General features: G+C 41.1%; 3 protein-coding genes across 3 annotated transcripts; 2 read left to right on the forward strand and 1 right to left on the reverse strand.

Annotated features, from left to right (window-relative positions):
• The first annotated feature begins 8,057 nt into the window (after positions 1-8,057).
• On the forward strand, positions 8,058-9,497 carry LOC137935444 (phospholipase A1-Igamma1, chloroplastic-like). Its single transcript, XM_068780096.1, has 2 exons — positions 8,058-9,139; positions 9,248-9,497. The coding sequence occupies exons 1-2, from the start codon at positions 8,058-8,060 to the stop codon at positions 9,495-9,497; spliced, it is 1,332 nt and encodes a 443-aa protein (XP_068636197.1).
• A 2,973-nt stretch (positions 9,498-12,470) lies between these two features.
• LOC137935445 (phospholipase A1-Igamma1, chloroplastic-like) lies at positions 12,471-13,923 on the forward strand. Its single transcript, XM_068780097.1, has 2 exons — positions 12,471-13,570; positions 13,680-13,923. The coding sequence occupies exons 1-2, from the start codon at positions 12,489-12,491 to the stop codon at positions 13,921-13,923; spliced, it is 1,326 nt and encodes a 441-aa protein (XP_068636198.1). The 5' UTR covers positions 12,471-12,488.
• A 2,867-nt stretch (positions 13,924-16,790) lies between these two features.
• On the reverse strand, positions 16,791-19,093 carry LOC137935006 (phospholipase A1-Igamma1, chloroplastic-like). The gene is made up of 2 exons (XM_068779629.1): positions 17,778-19,093; positions 16,791-17,088 (listed from the first exon to the last, which is right to left on the reverse strand). Exons 1-2 carry the CDS (start codon positions 19,070-19,072, stop codon positions 16,833-16,835), a joined length of 1,551 nt encoding a protein of 516 aa, XP_068635730.1. The 5' UTR covers positions 19,073-19,093; the 3' UTR covers positions 16,791-16,832.
• Between the last annotated feature and the right edge of the window lie 310 nt (positions 19,094-19,403).

The raw sequence follows: 19,403 nt of genomic DNA on the forward strand, positions 1-19,403 counted from the left end.
TAAACTATAAAGAGTCGTTTTTGGATTCTTACTTTTAAGTGTCTTTTTAAAATGTGTAAACTGATAGAGATAAAGATAAAAATAGTTATAGATATAAAGATAATGATAGAGATAAAGATAGTTAATGATTGAATTAGAGACAGACTCAAATTGTAGAGTTCTAATCACCTACATTCTCTGTGTAACTCTATAAATAGTTTACACCTAATCAATGATAATTATGGTAATATTATTCTTCTTTATTTTATTCCACATTGTATCACAGCAAGTACTCGTCTGTGAACCCTCCACCCAAATTATCCATGTGCTTACAGTGAGGGGGAGTGTTAAGGAATAATCCCACATGGATTAATGAGATCAAATATCTTGAATTTATTAGTTGGCAGAAGAGGTTTCCTATATGACTAGTCATTTTGGGATAGGCCTTGGACCCAACTTTACATGATATCAGAGCTTATCTGCCGTCATTGGAAATCCTTATCGGAAGCAGCCTCTGTAGCTACAGCCCATTGTCGCCACCCATACCCCCCCCCCCCCCCCCACCTCGACACCCTGTCCCGCACAACGTGCGAACTCACATGTGAAGTTCACTCGTGTGAGTTTGGCACGTGTGATTTTTTTTTAGAATAAAAAATAAAAAAATCTCTCACTGCAGAGCATCTTCTTCCTATCTGGACGATGAGATTTCATCCGCCCCAGCCGCTGATCTTCCTCTGGACGATGTGATTCTATCTGCCCCAACCACTTCCAGTGCCGTTGCACTTCAGCCAGACGATGCGATTCCGTTCGCCCCAACCGCCTTCAATGCCACTACTCTTCCTCCAAACGATGTAATTCCTGTCTGGCCCAGCCGCCTCCAGTTAGGGGTGGCTTCGAACCTAGCCGGCAAGGGAGAGGCTCGAGTTCGGCTCGGTTCGAGTCGATACCTCTCGAGCTCGAGATCCGAAATTGACTCATTTAAATTAACAAGCTGAGCTCAACAAAAACCAGATTCTGCTCTACAGCTCGCGAGCCGGCTCGTTAATTTAACGAGCGGTGGATTCGGGGGGATTTGGGAAATTTTCGGCAGTCTGCCATCTCCCGAATTTTTTTTTTTGTGTCTCTCTCTGGCGCTCTCGCTCTCTTGGTCTCCTCCTTCCCTTCTCTCTTCTTCCTCCGAAATTGTTTTCTCCCTCTCTCGGCCTCCATCTCCCTTCTCCCTCTCGCCGCCGCCGCACCTAAACCTTCCCCCCGCGCATCGCCTTCTCTGCCTCTCATCGTCGTCATTGTCGACTCCCGTAGCGTCGTCATCGCCTCGTCGTACCCCAGCTAGGGCAGCTGCTCCGAACCCCCTCCCGTCATCGTCACCCACCTACTACCGCCTGCTGCCGCCGTCAGACCAACCGACCACCGCTCTCGCCGGAACAACACAAACCCCCCCCCGAATAATTTTCCCCCTCGACGCTCCGTCCCGCAGCGTGCGAACTCGCACGTGCAGTTCACACATGCAAGTTTTGAACTTGAGATTTTTTTATTAAAAAAAAAAACTTGCAAATCCTATTCTCAGCCTGTTTTTCCACTGGAGGATGCAATTTTGTCAGCCCTAACCGCCTCTGGTACTGTTTTCCTCATGACGATGCAATAATACGTAAAAATATAGTGTGTTAACGTTAGCATTTGATCAAATTTTTTGTTTATTTAATTATTTTTTTATAATTAATCATGTGCACAGTTAATTGGCTCACGTAATTATTGTATTAATGTATAATAAACTGCAATCATTAAATAATATAATATCTAATTTAATTAATTAATATATTAATTTATTTTAATTATACATTAATTTACTTATTCGTGTTGTAATCATGTTTGTTTGACCTAATTTGGGGTTTAAGTTTTATGTTTTAATTAAGTATACTATTATAAGTTATTTATTTTCTTGTTTTTTATATTTTTCTCATTTTGGGACACTAACACTGGAAACTGTTTTCCAATGTACATGAACTTGTCCACACTAATACCAAGTTTGAAATTGAATTTCATGTAGATAAATGAAATGAATTTGAAGCAGGAGATAAAGATGAACTTCAAATTCTAAGTTTGTTGACTAACCCCTCATAATTCTCATATCCGCAGTAGTTTCAAAGTCTACATTTAGTAATAGACTCATATTGTTCTTCCTTGCACCAAATACAGTTCAAGCTTTGATTTGTGGCAGTGATTGGGTTCGGGCTCTTAACGGTGTAAAGAAAAATCAAAAGGTCAATTTCTTTTATTAATTGTTTATTATGATATTTTTTAGTATTTTTTAGTAGTTTTTATTAAAATTTTGTTTTATGATTACAGCCTGAGAAGAAGAGTGTAGAGATAATGCTACCAGCTACATGATTTTTCATGTTTTTCTCATCATGGTAGTTTGAATACTTTTAACAACATTAAGTAACTAGTAGTAGAAGAGTATTTTTTTATCTGACAATAACAAATTTTATTTTTTTTGTTTTTGTCATAGGTGGAGATTTTGCTCATGCAGGGACATTCAGGGACGTATATTATTTTCTAGCAAGAAGAGAAACAACTATAGTTTGTAAATTTATAATGGATTTATAGTTTTTATTTGGGTGATTGTAAATTGATAGTGATATTTCATTTAATTTTTTTGTGTTTGATTATTGTATGGAGTTTATTCGTAATGTTATGCAATGTATGGACTGTTTAAACTATTTTATGGAGTTTATTCGTAATGTTATGCAATGTATGGAGTGTTTAAACTATTTTATGGAGTGTATAAATAATTTCATGGAGTGTATATGGAATGTATAGACAATTTTATGGAGTGTTTATGGAGTGTTTATGCAGGTATTATGTATATAGATTATGCCCAATTTTAAGTAGAGGTCATGCCGAATTTTATATAGGTATCATATACATAGATTATGCTTAATTTTAAGTAGAGGTCATGCCCAATCTTATACATGTATTATATATATACATGGGTTATGCCCAATTTTATGTAGAGATCATGCCCAATTTTATGTAAAATGTATGCATAAATTTATATACAATTTATTTGATATATATTTTTTGAAAAGTTTTAAATGTATGTTGAAGCTCAAGCTCGGCTCGAACTCGGTTAAAATTTTTGGGCTCGAGCACGATAACAATTTTAGGCTCGAGACGAGGCTCGGCTCGAAGCTCGACTCAAAATATTTAAATCAAGCTCGGCTCGAACATAGGCAGGTTCGGGCTCTGCTCGGCTCGATGCCACCCCTACCTCCAGTGCCGCTGCTCTTCCCAACTGTTTGCTCTTCTCCGCCGCTACTCTAGTCAACTGTTGTTCTCTCCAAACCACTTCCGAGAACACACTTCGTCTTTTTGAAGATCAAGATTAGACTCTCCTATCGTAGCTCCATCTTGAGGGGACATGATAGAGATAAAGATAACTAGTAATTGAATTAGATACATATTCAAATTGTAGAGTTCTAATCAATTAAAGTCTTTGTGTAACTCTATAAATAGTTTACACCTTATTAATGGTAATTACGGTAATAGTATTCTTCATTATTATATTCTACAAAAACTTCTATTACATCTACATAAGCTGAGTATTTACTTATGATCGGATTTTTTTTTCTTCCAAACCTGTTGTATCAGCTCCATTTTATTTTCTCTTCCAAAACTCGTTTTTGTTAATAGCCATGCATTAACTGCTATCCCAAAAATGTAAGTTTTTTCTTAGTTGAATCTGAATATCATGGCATGGAACCAAAGTAGTGGGTTTCATATGAATTAACAAAATCTAAAACTATCTCTTAATCTTGAGAAATACATACGACGGGACTAATCCGTTATCTTCCAAGAATATTTAAGCCGAGAGGTGCCAGTATTATAATGAGTGAATCATGTCAACAAGATATAGACATCACTAATTAAAACGAATGTAGCCTTCCTCGCTTACATACTTTATATCTTCGTTAATTTTTATAAACTGTTTTCAAAGAGCGCTTACGACCGCGGCACTTGCAGAGTTGACTGGATTCCAAATCGTAAACGGTGCATGATCTGTCGTAGGTACAGGCATTGCAGCAGAAGTCGTTATGTCTATTGTTATCGATCCAGCTTTGTGGGTCGCACGACCGTAATTTTGAAGAATGGTGATACAATGAAAAGATTAACACTCGCTTTTGATGACCACGTTGAAGAAAGAAAAACAACGATGATTCCCCCACATCTTGTCATTTTTCGTCAACTATGTACTTATGCTGCTGTTAAGGAATAATTCCACATGGATTAGTGAGTATAAAAATCTTGAGTTTATTAGTTGGAAAAAGGCTTACTAAGTTGGCTAGTTATTTTGCAATGGGCCTTGGACCTAACTTTACATAGTATCAAAACAAGTACTCGTATGTGGACCTCCACCCACATTGTCCACATATAGAATCTAAGGAATAATCCCACTATTGGGTTTGTGGATTGGAAGTGAGTATGGGTGGCATCGGGTCAAGCCAAGCTTGAACCTGCATATATTCGAGATGAGCTTGATCTCAGTACTTTGAATTCGAGTTCAAGCTGGAACACCCTCGAGCTTCAAATTAGAATCAAGGTCGAGCCTAAGAATTTCTAACAGAGATTGAGCTTGAGCCGAGTTTGAGCTCCAATCTACATTTAAAATTTTGGATAAAAGGCATGTCAAATAAATTGTACATAAAATTGTACATAAATTTTACTTAAATTTGTGCATAAGCTCTACATAAAATTGTATATGAGCACCGTGACAAATTTGTCAAACCATTCCCATGTTTTTACAAATTTATCAAACCTACATTCCAATGTTTTTGCAAATATGTACTGCATAAAATTTGTTTGTACGTAATCTATTCCGTTCCCTTACTCCCATTGGCAATGCCCGAGTTGGCAACACCCAAATACCAAAAGAGGGTTAAATCCTTCCTGCATAAAAATCGAAAGCTTAATCAAATAGTCACAAAACAAGACTAATTCACACGCACATGGAAAACCTATTTTGTCCCCAAGATACAACAAATCATCTTATAATCAGCGAGGTTGCTGCGGAATAAACCACAAGACACGTACTAGCTCATTGGTAAACAAAATAAGACAATTAATAAAGGGAAATTCAGTAGAACATATCAGAGATAACAAATATTGAAAAGGAGGAATAAAAGAAGTTAGAAAGCTTACTTGATAATAACGAATTAACAACACAATAACTCAAAAGAAGGCAAGAACGCTTATGATGTGATCAGATGTAGACCTCCCCAACTTCATGATACGGTGAGTGCAAGACTAGCGATGGGCTCGTATCATGCAGGGACAACGACGGAGATAGGCTTACAAGTAAGTTGGAGATCAACGGTTAACGATGACTACTAGCATGCATAAAGAACGAAGTCATGGGAGTTCACAACGTGAAGCTGACGCATGGCATGATTCACTCTACTTGTCGGGTCAAACCAAATTTGGGGTTGTTATTTCCGATTAAATTGAAAAATTAGAAAGGGTAATTTTCAAATTATGATAGGACTCCCCTTAGCCTAGTCGCAATCAAGCCTATGATAAAAATTGTGCTTCTCTTTCAATTTTGTTTGTTTAATCTATTGGAACAAACCCTCTTCAAAGAGAGAAATCAAAAGGAGAGGAATTAGAAAGAGAAGAGAAATCATAGTGGGTCTAGATATAATGGCTAAGGTTGATACCGGTCGATTTCGTGACATTACTGGAAGAAATTGCAAACACAAAAGTTGAAGGAAAGATGTGAAATTTTAAACAACAAAGTTGAAGAAATTTTGCAATTCGCATAATGGGTCAAAGAATAATGTTGAAGGAAATCAAAGTTACCTGTGACTTCCGTCGGCAACGCCAAAATCGTAAAATTGCATATGTTGAAAGATGAACATGGTGGAAAGATTGAGGAATCAATTTTCCAGAGGCAAAGAAGATTGAGAAATCAAAGTTACCTATGGGGGGGGTTAGTACACATGACTCAGGACATGATCTTCATGCGCATTACGCAGTTTATGTCCTGGTGTCGTTAGGGGGCGCCGAAATTCATGTCATGTACATGAACATACATGACTCAGGAATTCATGTCCCAAGACTCTCGCGCGGGGCTGTCTCTCTGGGCTCTCTCTGCCGCACACCTCTCTGCCATTGCATTCCCGCAGCCCTCTCTCATTCTTTGCTCCCTCTCTCGTCTCCATTCCCGCAACCCTCTCTCGTCTCCGCAACCCTCTCTCGTCTCCATTCCCGCAGCCCTCTCTCATTCTCTGCTCCCTCTCTCGTCTCCATTCCTGCAGCCCTCTCTCGTCTCCGCAACCCTCTCTCGTCTCCATTCCCATGGCCCTCTCTCATTCTCTGCTCCCTCTCTCATTCCCGCAGCCCTCCCTCGTTCCCGCAGAGCACGGGAGGTCGAGCATCTATTGCAGAGCTTCTCGGCCTCCCTCTCTTCTCCCTCTCGGCGTACCGTCGGAGCGCCGCCTCTATCAGCATTTCCCGCCGCCGTCGCCTTTGCCTAGCTCGTCCCCGTCGCCATCGCTGTTGCCCGCTGGCTCACTGCTGAGGAAGACAAAGATGTTTAATTTTTCCTAAGTTAGGAAAAATTAAACTATCTTCATAAAAATCATTAATTTATAATTTTTATTTATAAAATAATTATTTTTATTTTACAATTACTATATTAAAATAGTGATTTAATAGTCATAATTAAAATATTGTTAAAATAAATATTTGATAAATTATTTTGGCATAATTATCCGATTGCTATAGTTAATTAAACCAATGGTTTTAAATTTTGTGATAATATATTATTAATGAATAATACATAAAATATATTATGTACAAATATATAGTGTGTTAAAGTTATGATTAGATCAATTTTTTCTCTTAAATTATTCATTTTTAGGTTAAAGTATATCATATATTATTAATAAATTAATAACCTAACGTACTACTTTCGTTTTTTTATTTATAACGTTATTTATTTATTATTTATAATTAACCATATACGTATTTCATTGGCTCATATAATTACTATATTAATGTACAATAAAATATCTAATTCAATTAATAAATATATTAATAATGGTTATTTTACCTAATTTCGGGTTTAAGGATTATGTTGTAATTAAGTGCACTGTAAAGGTTTAGAGATTCTCTTGTTTTTTATGTTTTTCTCATGTTGGGGTACTAACACTAGAAACTGTTTTCCAGTGCATATGAAGTCGTCAACACTAACACCAAGTGCGAAGATGATCTTCATGTACATGACTGACATGATCTTCATGTTGGACATGAACTTGAAAAATCTATTTGGGGGATTAACCCGCGATAAGATTTTTCCACGTATTTTAAATGAAGACCATTTTAATCCAGCCTCTCGGTAGCTACTTTTATACTTCGCGTGTTGGTTGAATTATGTCGTCGCTACTTTTATACTTGGCGTGTTGGTTGAATTATGTCCGTGAGAGAAGACGTCTTAAATTCCTAAGTTGGATCTTGCTCGGTCTTTGGCGGCTATGGTAGCCATTACTGTGATTGACCTCCACGACTTTCCCCGTCACTCCAGAAAGCTCGTAGAAGGGTGCAACCACCCGATTCGATGGTTAAGATCCATCGATAAAAAAAAAACAGACATCCTATGGACATTGACCCTATTCCAGGATCGTTTCTCCACAATCTTGGAGACGTCGCCGAGGTAAATTTCTCAGTCGTAATAATGACTAAATCTGACTCCCTATTTGAACAAAGAAATATTTAGTCCAACTCTCTCTCTTCTTTCCCTATTTGAACTAGAAATATCTAGTACTACTTTTCCAAATACGAAGGCGAGGAGGGGACTGATGACTCGTTCAGGTCATCCTGACGCGTTTCCATGGAAGAATTAAGAGAGAAGAATATTCTTACTTAAAACTCATTCCACTACTGATACTATAAATACATATTCATTTCATGGATGACTTCATTCCGCTCTTTTTCTCTCCCACTCTGCTTCTTTTAAAACTCTCCCACTTTGCTTCTTTTGAAACTCTCCCACTTGGCTTCTTTTGAAACTCTCCAACGCCATGGCTGGAGTTGAAGCTGCAACAGGAAACGATCGACCCCAAGGTAGTTTATCCGACTCCTGGCGAGTGATCAACGGTCGAAATGACTGGGCCGGCTCGCTGGATCCGATGGACCCACTTTTACGTACGGAGCTCATCCGGTATGGGGAGATGGCTCAGGCTTGCTACGATGCCTTCGACAATGAATCCTACTCTAAGTACTGTGGAAGCTGCAAGTACGATCGCAGCAACTTCTTTAAGTGCCTCGGCATGGGTGAGTCGGGGTACGAGGTGACTCGGTATCTCTACGCCACCATCAACCTCCAGCTCCCCAACTTCTTCACCAAGCCCCTGGGTGCCGATGATTGGAACGCCAACGCCAATTGGATGGGCTATGTGGCCGTCTCCACCGATGAGACGTCGAAACGTATCGGTCGCCGTGACATCACGGTCGCTTGGCGAGGCACTGCGACACAGTTGGAGTGGCTGGCTAACCTGACGGACTTTCTGGTGCCAGCCTCCTCGGAGGGTATACCGTGCCCTAATCCTGATGTCAAAGTTGAATCCGGCTTCATCAATCTGTACTGTGATAAGGTTCAGGGCGGCAGTTTATGCACTTACTCGGCAAGGGAGCGGATCTTGACTGAAGTGGCGACGTTGGTGGATCGCTACAAAGATGAGGAAATAAGCATCACCTTCACCGGCCACAGCTTGGGGGGTGCATTAGCCTTGTTGAGTGCCTTCGACGTAGCTGAGATGGGCCTGAACGTGACTACGGATGGACGGCCGATTCCGATTTGCGTCTTCTCCTTCTCTGCGCCGAGGGTAGGCAACAGCCGGTTCAAGGAACGGGTAGAGGGGCTGGGGGTGAAGGTGTTGAGGGTGGTGAATGTTCATGACCTAGTGCCAAAGGTGCCAGGGTTATTACTCAATAAGTCTGTGCCTGAGATCCTCAGGAAGTTGGGACAGTGGCTGCCGTATTGGAGTTACTCCCATGTGGGAGTGGAGCTTCCTCTGGATCACAAGAATTCACCCTTCTTGAAGAGCACACTGGATCTATCTTGTTTCCATAATCTGGAAGCTCACTTACACTTGCTTGATGGGTAAGTCTTTTCTTCTCCACAAATATTGTGTCTGATGTTTTGTTAATTGATGCGATTCTCTTTAAATCATGTTAAGCTTCTGAAGCATGAACTTGGTATTGGGAACAGGTACCATGGCAAGGGCCAATGTTTCTTCCTCTCAAGTGGGAGAGACCCAGCATTGGTGAACAAAGCCAGCGACTTCCTGAAAGATGAAAACCATGTGCCACCACGGTGGAGGCAGGAGGAGAACAAGGGGCTGGTGATGAAACACGACGGACGCTGGATACAGCTGGAGCGACCGATGTTCGACGAGCACCTGCCGGAAATCTACCACCACCGCCTGGAGCAGATTAGTCGCAACTCTCCTGTACATTAAATAAGATTTTTTTTGTTATGGAATATTACTCGGACAATAGAAAGATAGAATTAACACATTCTTTTTTTCGAATCTCTCTCTCTCTCTCTCTCTCTCTATATGCTGTTGGGTTTTCTTGTAATTTTTTAAAGGGACGTTTAGGTTTGTACCCAACTTTTTAAACATAATTACACGAAATTTTGAACTTATTTTGAAAAATTCCTGACTTTGACGACAAATGCATATGTGTTTGGTCAAAAGTTACTGTAAGATTTGACCAATCATGTGTCACCATGAATGCATGACACATATTCCTGTGAGTCCAATGACGCATCAATTTCTAGAAATGTCATCACCAATGTAAGATGTCATGTCATTAAATGACACAAAAACCTTTAGTTTAATATATAACATGACAAACCACGCCATCATCCACGGAGTACCTTTTATTATCAATTTAAAATATTTAAAAATTTTAAAAATTATTTTAAAGCTTAAAAATCAAATTTATCGATACACTTAAAGGCTTATGTGGCGCGTGATGGCATGGCAAGAGAGTGTATCAAAGAATTTAATGACATGGCATCCTACATGTGCGATGAAGTGTCAAATGACGTGTCACTCGACTCAATGAGTGTTGATGTGTTACGATGACATGGTGATACATAATCAGTAAAAGCTTACGTGTCACTTTTCACTGTACACATATGCAGTTGACCGGTCAAATTTAGGTATTTTTCTAAATAAGATGAAAAGTTTGTCATTTGTCTAATTATGTTTAAAAAATTGGGTAAAACCCTAAAAGTCTCTTTTTTAATCATTTAGTGGTGTTGGTAACTAAAATGGGAGATCTCCTTCCTTTTTAAAACGAAATTAACGATAAGTTGTTTTAGTCATGTGTTAAAGATTAGATTTTTAGGCTAAATTTGTTATCATGAAATAACTTAAAAATCAAATTTATAATTGTATTTTTCAACTAATATAAATTATCAAGGGAATAATTAAAACAGGAGGAAGAATGAGGTTATGGACTTATGTCCTAACCCTCTCCCCGAAGCTCAATTTATAGATGAATTAAACTATAAAATTATAATTATATACCTAAAACTTAAACTATAAAGAGTCTTTTTTGGATTCTTACTTTTAAGTGTCTTTTTAAAATGTGTAAACTGATAGAGATAAAGATAAAAATAGTGATAGATATAAAGATAATGATAGAGATAAAGATAGTTAATGATTGAATTAGAGACAAACTCAAATTGTAGAGTTCTAATCACCCACATTCTCTATGTAAATCTATAAATAGTTTACACCTTATCAATGATAATTATCGCAATATTATTTTTCATTATTATATTCTACATTGTATCACAACAAGTGCTCGTATGTGGACCTTCCACCCAAATTATCCATGTGCCTACATGTGAGGGGGAGTGTTAAGGAATAGTCACACATGGATTAGTGAGATCAAATATCTTGAGTTTATTAGTTGGCAGAAGAGGTTTTCTATGTGACTAGTCATTTTGGGATAAGACTTGGACCCAACTTTACATGATATCAAAGCTTATCTGCCGTCATTAAAAATCCTTATTGGAAGCAGCCTCTATAGCTACAGCCCAATGTCGCCACCCTTACCCCCCCCTCGCCCTTCCTACGGTCTCCTGTCGTCACAGTTTAGTCTCGACGGTGCCATCACCGCCATTCGCCCCTTCGGCCACACGGTCGACTGCACACCGTTCTTCCTCCCCTCCTTCCCTCTCCCCCTTGACTCCCTGTCCCGCACAGCGTGCGAACTCACATGTGAAGTTCACTCGTGTGAGTTTCGCACATGTGATTTTCTTTTGTAGAGTAAAAAATAAAAAAATTTCTCACTGCAGAGCGTCTTCATCCTATCCGGATGATGAGATTCCGTCTGCCCCAGCCGCTGATCTTCCACCGGGCGATGCAATTCCATCCAACCTAGCTACTCTTCCTCTGGACGATGTAATTTTATCTGCCCCAGCCACCTCCAGTGTCGTTGCTCTTCCGCCAGATGATGCGATTATGTCCACCCCAGCCGCCTTCAATGCCGCTACTCTTCCTCCAAACGATGTAATTCCCGTCCGGCCCAGACGCCTCCAGTGCCGCTGTTCTTCCCGACCATTTGCTCTTCTCCACCGCTACTCTAGTTAACTGTTGTTCTCTCCAAACCACTTCCGAGAAGGCATTTTCTCTTTTTGAAGATCAAGATTAGACTCTTCTATCGTAGCTCCATCTTGTGGGGGACATGATAGAGATAACGATAACTAGTAATTGAACTAGATACATATTCAAATTGTAGAGTTTTAATCACCTACAGTCTTTGTGTAACTCTATAAATAGTTTACACCTTATCAATGATAATTACGGTAATAATATTCTTCATTATTATATTCTATAAAAACTTAAATTTTCGAAACGCAGATAAGATTGAGAAATCAAAGTTACCTATGACTTTTCCACGTATTTTAAATGAAGACCATTTTAACCGGTCAATCCAGGCACTCAATCACTAGTTTTACACTTGGCGTGTTGGTTGAATTATGTCCGTGAGAGAAGATGTCTTAAATTTCCATTTCTGTGATTGACGTCCACGACTTTCCCCGTCACTCCAGGAAGCTCGTAGAAGGGTGCAACCACATGATTCGATGGTTAAGATCCTTCGATAAAAAACAAACAGACATCCTATGGACAATTTTGGAGACGTAGCCGAGGTAAATTTCTCAGTCGTAATAATACCAAGTTTGTGGAGGAAATATTTTTTCTTGTCTTCTTCGTAGAAAAGTCTCAACATTGAGAAACATTGAGGGGACGGATGACTCTTTCAGGTCATCTTGACGCGTTTCCATTGAAGAATTAATAGAGAAGAATATTCATAGTTAAAATTCATATCGATATTGATACTATAAATACAAATTCATTTCATGGATGACTTCATACTTCATTCCACACTTTTTCTCTCCCACTTTGCTTCTTTTGAAACTCTCCAACGCCATGGCTGGAGTTGAAGCTGCAACAGGAAACGTTCGACCCCAAGGAAGTTTATCCGACTCCTGGCGAGTGATCAACGGTCGAAATGACTGGGCCGGCTTGCTGGATCCGATGGACCCACTTTTACGTACAGAGCTCATCCGGTATGGGGAGATGGCTCAGGCTTGCTATGATGCCTTCGACAATGAATCTTACTCAAAGAACTGTGGAAGCTGCAAGTACGATCGCTGCAACTTCTTGAAGTTCCTTGGAATGGGTGAGTCGGGGTACGAAGTGACTCGGTATCTCTACGCCACCATCAACCTCCAGCTTCCCAACTTCTTCACGAATCCCCTGGGTGTCGATGATTGGAACGCCAACGCGAATTGGATGGGCTACGTGGCCGTCTCCACCAATGAGACGTCGAAACGTATCGGTCGCCGCGACATCATGATCGCTTGGCGAGGCACTGCGACACAGTTGGAGTGGGTAGCTAACCTGACGGACTTTCTGGTGCCAGCCTCCTCAGAGGGTATACCGTGCCCTGATCCTGATGCCAAAGTTGAATCTGGCTTCATCAATCTGTACTGTGATAAGGTTCAGGGCGGCAGTTTTTGCAAATACTCGGCAAGGGAGCGGATCTTGACTGAAGTGGCGACGTTGGTGGATCGCTACAAAGATGAGGAAATAAGCATCACCATCACCGGCCACAGCTTGGGGGGTGCATTAGCCTTGTTGAGTGCCTTTGACGTAGCTGAGATGGGCCTGAACGTGACTACGGACGGACGGCCGATTCCGATTTGCGTCTTCTCCTTCTCTGCGCCGAGGGTAGGCAACCGCCGGTTCAAGGAACGGGTAGAGGGGCTGGGGGTGAAGGTGTTGAGGGTGGTGAATGTTCATGACCTAGTGCCAAAGGTGCCAGGGGTATTAGTCAATAAGTTTGTGCCTGAGATCCTCAGGAAGCTGGGGCAGTGGCTGCCATATTGGAGTTACTCTCATGTGGGAGTGGAGCTTCCTCTGGATCACAAGAATTCGCCCTTCTTGAAAAGCACACTGGATCTATCTTGTTTCCATAATCTGGAAGCTCACTTACACTTGCTTGATGGGTAAGTCTTTTCTTCTCCACCAATACTGTGACTGCTGTTCAGTTAATTGATGCGATTCTCTTTCAATCATGTTAAGCTTCTGAAGCATGAACTTGGTTTTGGGAAACAGGTACCATGGCAAGGGCCAAAGTTTCTGCCTCTCAAGTGGGAGAGACCCAGGATTGGTGAACAAAGCCAGCGACTTCCTGAAAGATGACAGCCATGTGCCCCCACGGTGGAGGCAGGAGGAGAACAAGGGGCTGGTGTTGAAACACGACGGACTCTGGATACAGCCGAAGCGACCGATGTTCGACGAGCATCTGCCGGAAATCTACCACCACCGACTGGAGCAGATTAGTCGCAGCTCTAAATAAGAATGCTTTCTGATGGAATATTACTCGGACAATAGAAAGATAGAATTGACACTTCTTCTAATGTTTTACTCCATGTAATGGTGTTGGTAGATAAAATGGGAGATCTCCCTCCTTTTTAAAAAGAAATATAGAGGCTGATGCATAGAGTACTATTTTTCTTTCGATAACGGACTAACAGTTTGACTTCCCTGGTCTTGTGCACCAAGCGACCTTTTCAACGCGTTTACTCCTGGCTTAGTTGGTATTCCTTGGCAGTTTTTGCCCTTTAGAGTTCCTTCGTTGAGACTTTGAGTAGAAAAATATATAACAATCCTTGTTGGTCACAAGACAATAAGTAAAATTATTTTTTTTTTAAAAAAAAAATGGGGGACTAACAGATGAACTAAGATTTCTAGAAAAAAAAACTTTTTATTGATGGCATTACATCATATAGTCGGAGAACTTCCATGGCTAGTACATGGTGAACTCTGCAACTCCACTCATGCGTGAAGCTTGCTCAAATTTTCACTGTTTGGGCACACTCCCGGTCCAGAAAATGCTGCCAAAGAAGAAAAATCAAGAGCGGATCATGATGATCAAAAGAATAGAAGTCAGGGAGAGTGACAACAGAAAAGAAGGTGAAAGTGTGAGGGGAACTTACGACCCCCGCACTCGCAGAGTTGCTTCGGTGGTGGACCATCGTAACCGGTGCAAGCTCCGCCGTAGGGACAACCACTCCGGCAGAAGGTGTCACATCTCTTGTGATCGCCCTCACTTGCTGGGTCACAAGACTTCCACTTATACCTCTCGCAACATTTTGCGGCGCAGTCTGGTGCACACAGGAGAAATATTTAGAAGCTGCAAAAGAGTATTTAAAAACGATGAAACAATGAAAAGATTAGAACTCACTTGCAGCGATGACGATGCTAAGGAAAAGAAGCAGAATGAGGACTCTGGATCTTGCCATTTCTTCTGCTCTGTACCTTCGCTGCTCTGAGCGGACTTTATAGAGTTGTGGAGTAGCAATGGAAGACAACTTTGGAATTTTACGGTTACTTAACATTAATGAGGAGCAAAAGTTTGTTGTTGAGTGTAATTAGGACTCTTGTTTTAGTCCAACATGGAATGGAAAATGTTAAGAAATAGTCCCACATAGATTATTGGATACAAGGATCTTGAATTAGTAGTTGGAAAAAAAAAAGGTTCCTTAAGTGGCTAATCCATTTTACAAATTTAACATGGTATCAGAGTAAGGTTCTCATATGTGGGCCTCTGCGTGCCACCACGTGAAGGCCTCTACCCAAATTATCAACCACGTGAGGGGAGTCCTAAAAGGATAGTCTCACATACATTAGTGAGTATAAAGATATTGCATTTATTAGTTGGGATAAGGCATTCAACCCAATTTAAAATGATATAAAAGTAAACCATTCAGTATGTGGGCTTCCACCTAAATTATCCACTTGTAGAGCCACAAAAGAGAGCGGGCCTACATGTGAAGGGGAGTGTTAAGAAATAGTTTCACATGGATTAGTGGATACAAATACCTTGAGAGCATTATGATATCGAGTAATACAAATAGAGCACTGAGAAAATTTTCAGCGACCATCATTGTTCCTTAGTTTGTGTTTTATATAGTTTTACATTTAATTAGTTGTTTACTCAATTACTCTCTTAATTGTCATTGGAGTGTAAGCATATGTGACTATCCGTGAAGTCGCCATATGATAAAAGAAATAAATAAAAAAACCAAAGACGAACTATTTTATTAATTGCATCCCATGGCTAGTACATGTTGAAGTCTTATTCCTTGAGAAAATTATCTCTGCAACTCCATTAAAGAGTGAAGCTTACTCTAATTCCCAGAACTGTCTGGGCAGACTCCCGGGCCACTGAATGCTACAAAAGAAGAAAGAGCAACAGAGTATAATCAGACGAAGAGAAATCTGGGAAGTTTGACAGAGGAAAAGTAGAAGAAAGTGAGAGGAACACTTACGACCGCCGCACTCGCAGAGCTGTTTGGGATTTGGAGGATCGTAACCGGTGCAAGCTCCGCCGTAGGGACATCCAGTGCGGCAGAAGTCGTTACATCTCTTGTTATCGCTCTCGCTTGCTGGATCGCATGGCTGCCCCTCGTACCTCTTGCAGCATTCTGCAGCACAGTCTGGTGCACAAAAGAAGAAGAATTAAACAGTTGGTAAGATAGAGACTAATCAAACATTTGAGAAGCTTCAAAGTGAGTAATGAAGTACGATGAAACAATGAAAAGATTAGCACTCACTTGCGGCGATGACCATGCTGAGAAAAAGAAGAGCAACGAGCACACCCGATCTTGCCATTTCTTCTGCTCCGTAGCTCTGCTGGGTTCGTGGATTGGATATGAGGAGGAATGCTACTCTGAAGGAAATTTATAGAGTTGCAGAGGATCGTTTGGAGGAATCCCAGCGAGCATGCTTCTCGTTTATTTTGGAATGAATGGTAAAGAGGGTCTCGATTCCGATCTGCTTAAATGGAAAATATATCGCTATCGAAGATTTTACTATCTTCCGCGAGTTTTTAAGGAAAGCTGCCGTGCTTGATAGAGGAGCTCCGTCGATGATCCTGCGCGTGGGTGTAATTGATATCTGAGAGATGATCTTAGATAATTATATAACTAATTGAATAGTTTCTAATTATGTAATTAATTAACTGATTTAATGGAATAACAAGCTACTTAATTAAATAAATACGAATTAATTAGTAATAATAAATTAATTATTTGAATAACTGCTAATTATGTGACCGCCTAATTAATTAACTAATTATTTAATTAACTAACCAAAAATATAATTTAATGTAATATTGGTCAATATTAATATGCTCACAAGTCGTATTAGGTCCATGTTGTAAAGAATATTTCAATTCGATACATGTATACATTAACATTAATTTTATTTTCGCTTGGACTTGGCGGACTTAAGAGTGATGTGCTCCAGGTGGTGGTGGATGTCCGGCGGGTGGTCATCGAGCCTCGACCGCTCCGGCTGTACCCACCGCCCGTCGTCGCTCCTGACCATCCCCTTGTTCTCATCCTGCCTCCAGTACGGTGGCACAAGGTGGTGATCTTTCAGGAAGTTGCTGGCTTTGTTCACCAATGCTGGGTCTCTCCCACTCGAGAGAAAGAACCTTCGGCCCTTCCCATGGTACCTGTTTTCCATTCCAAATGTTTAGAATAAAGAAATCATGTACTGAAGTTCGCTGCACCTAATTTGATGGTACAGGAGCCTTTCTTTAATTGTTTAAGAGTCTCTATCTCTGATACTTAGTGCTTGAAGACAGTGAGTGGATGTCCCCCATTAATAAACTATAATTTTCTTGTAAATCTATCTATCCAAGTCAGAGAAAAGTATGGATTTGAGAGGTCTTTGGAAGGAGACTTACAACTTTAAACAATTTCAGATGATGCAGACTGCAGAGGACAACTGTTTCCAGACAACTTCCACATATTATAATATAATCCACTCTAAGGGTGTATTTGTTCTATCAACATGCAAATAGTTTGGCTTTTCTTCCATTTTTTTTATGAGAGATGTTACTCAGTTTGAATGGACAAAGAGTGGAAGGCAGAGATTGGTTTGTAATCCTAATCGTGGGATGATAGTTTGAGGTCATAGTCTGAAGCCTACCAGGTATTTGATAAATTTCATTAATGAGGTGATGCTGCGAGTTGCACCACTAGGCCATAGATTATCTCAACTTTCAATCAGTTTGATCACTTTACAAGCCTAAGTTTGTGCAGACGAGATTCAAGAAATCATAAATGAGCAAAAGATTTCAAACCCATGTAAAATCCTGCATAACAGTAAAGAGTTTTGGAGAAGAAAAGATCAACTTACCCGTCGAGCAAATGTAAATGAGCTTCTAAATTGTGGAAACAAGATGGATCATTTGTATCCTTCAAGAAGGGGGAGTTCTTGTGATCCAGTGCGAGCTCCACTCCCACATGGGAGTAACTCCATGGCAGCCACTCTCCGAACTTCCTGACAACCGTAGGCGTAGTCTCATTTACAAATATCCCTGGCACCTTTGGTACTGTATCATGAACATTCACCACCCTCAGCACCTTTACTCCCAGCCCTTCTATCCTTTCCTTGAACCGGCCATTCCCTACCCTGGGGCCGGAGAAGGAGAAGACGCAAATGGGTATTGGCCGCCCGTCTTCCGTCACGTTTAGACCCATTTCAGCAATGTCGTAGGCACTCAATACGGCTAATGCACTCCCCAAGCTGTGGCCAGTGAAGGTGATGCTTATTTCCTCATCTTTGTACTGATGCACTAACCTTCTCACTTCAGTCAAGATCTGCTCCCTTGCCGAGTACTTGCAAAATCTGCATCCCTCCACCTTATCAGTGTACAGATTGATGAACCCGGCCTCTACTTTGACGGTAGGATCTGGGCAAGGTATGCCCTCCGAAGAGGCTGGCACCAAGAAGTCCATCAGGTCAGCCACCCATTCCAAGCGCGTCACTGTGCCACGCCACGCCACCGTAATGTCCCGCCGGCCTATACGTTTCGACGTTTCATCGGAGGAGACGGCGACGTAGCCCATCCAATTGGCATTCTCGCTCCACACATTCGCTCGCGCGGACTTCCTAAAGAAATTTGGGAGGTTGATGTTGGAGGTGGCGTAGAGATACCGAGTCACCTCGTACCCCGACTCACCCATGCCGAGACCCTCAAAGAAATTGCGACGGTGGTACTTGCAGCTACCACAGTACTTGGAGAAGGGATCGAAGTCGAAGGCGTCGTAGCACCCTTGGGCCATCTCCCCGTACCGTATCAGCTCCCTACGTAAAAGTGGGTCCATTGGGTCGAGCATGCTGACCCAATCATCTCGACCGTTGATCTCTCGCCACGAGTCAGCCAAGTTTCTTCCTGGTTCTTTGCCTCTTGTTGCAGCCCCAGCTTCGTGTATCTCTCTCTCCAACTCTCTGATGGTGGAGACTAGAGTTTCATCCGTCTTCGGTGAGGCTCTTACCGCTGTCAAGGATCTCCTTGTCTTGGACCCCTCGAGCTTTAGATCACACGATCGACCTCCGAAATTCAACTTGACAAGCGTACTCTGAGACCGGAATTTTCCATGGACGGATTCTCCCAGCGGAGGAACCGCGTTCTTCACGGAGACAGCCATGGAAGGAGAAGGAGACCAAGGTAGGAAGCCTTGCCCAAGAGAAGGGTATATATAAACTCATCAATGAATTGAATAACAGAGTTGGGGGCCACGCCGCGTGGGAATGATGAAAGCAGGAACACGGCAGTAAGATTCCCAAGACAAAATATCAAAATACATCACCAGGATAATGATTCAAGAGAAATGAACTTTGAAATTCCACGAAAAGATACTGACCCCGATCGTCATGTGGAGCAGTGGGGAAGACGACTTCGATTAAGAGTAAAATATTTCGTTTATAAATCGAAATCATTTTAATCAGAAAATAAATGTTAGATCCAGCGTCAACGAG

The sequence above is a fragment of the Aristolochia californica genome, unplaced genomic scaffold (genome assembly GCF_029961685.1).
Source record: "Aristolochia californica isolate CCGP_79_NKW_82.1479 unplaced genomic scaffold, dmAriCali1.0.hap1 SCAF_6, whole genome shotgun sequence".
Lineage (NCBI taxonomy): Eukaryota > Viridiplantae > Streptophyta > Magnoliopsida > Piperales > Aristolochiaceae > Aristolochia > Aristolochia californica.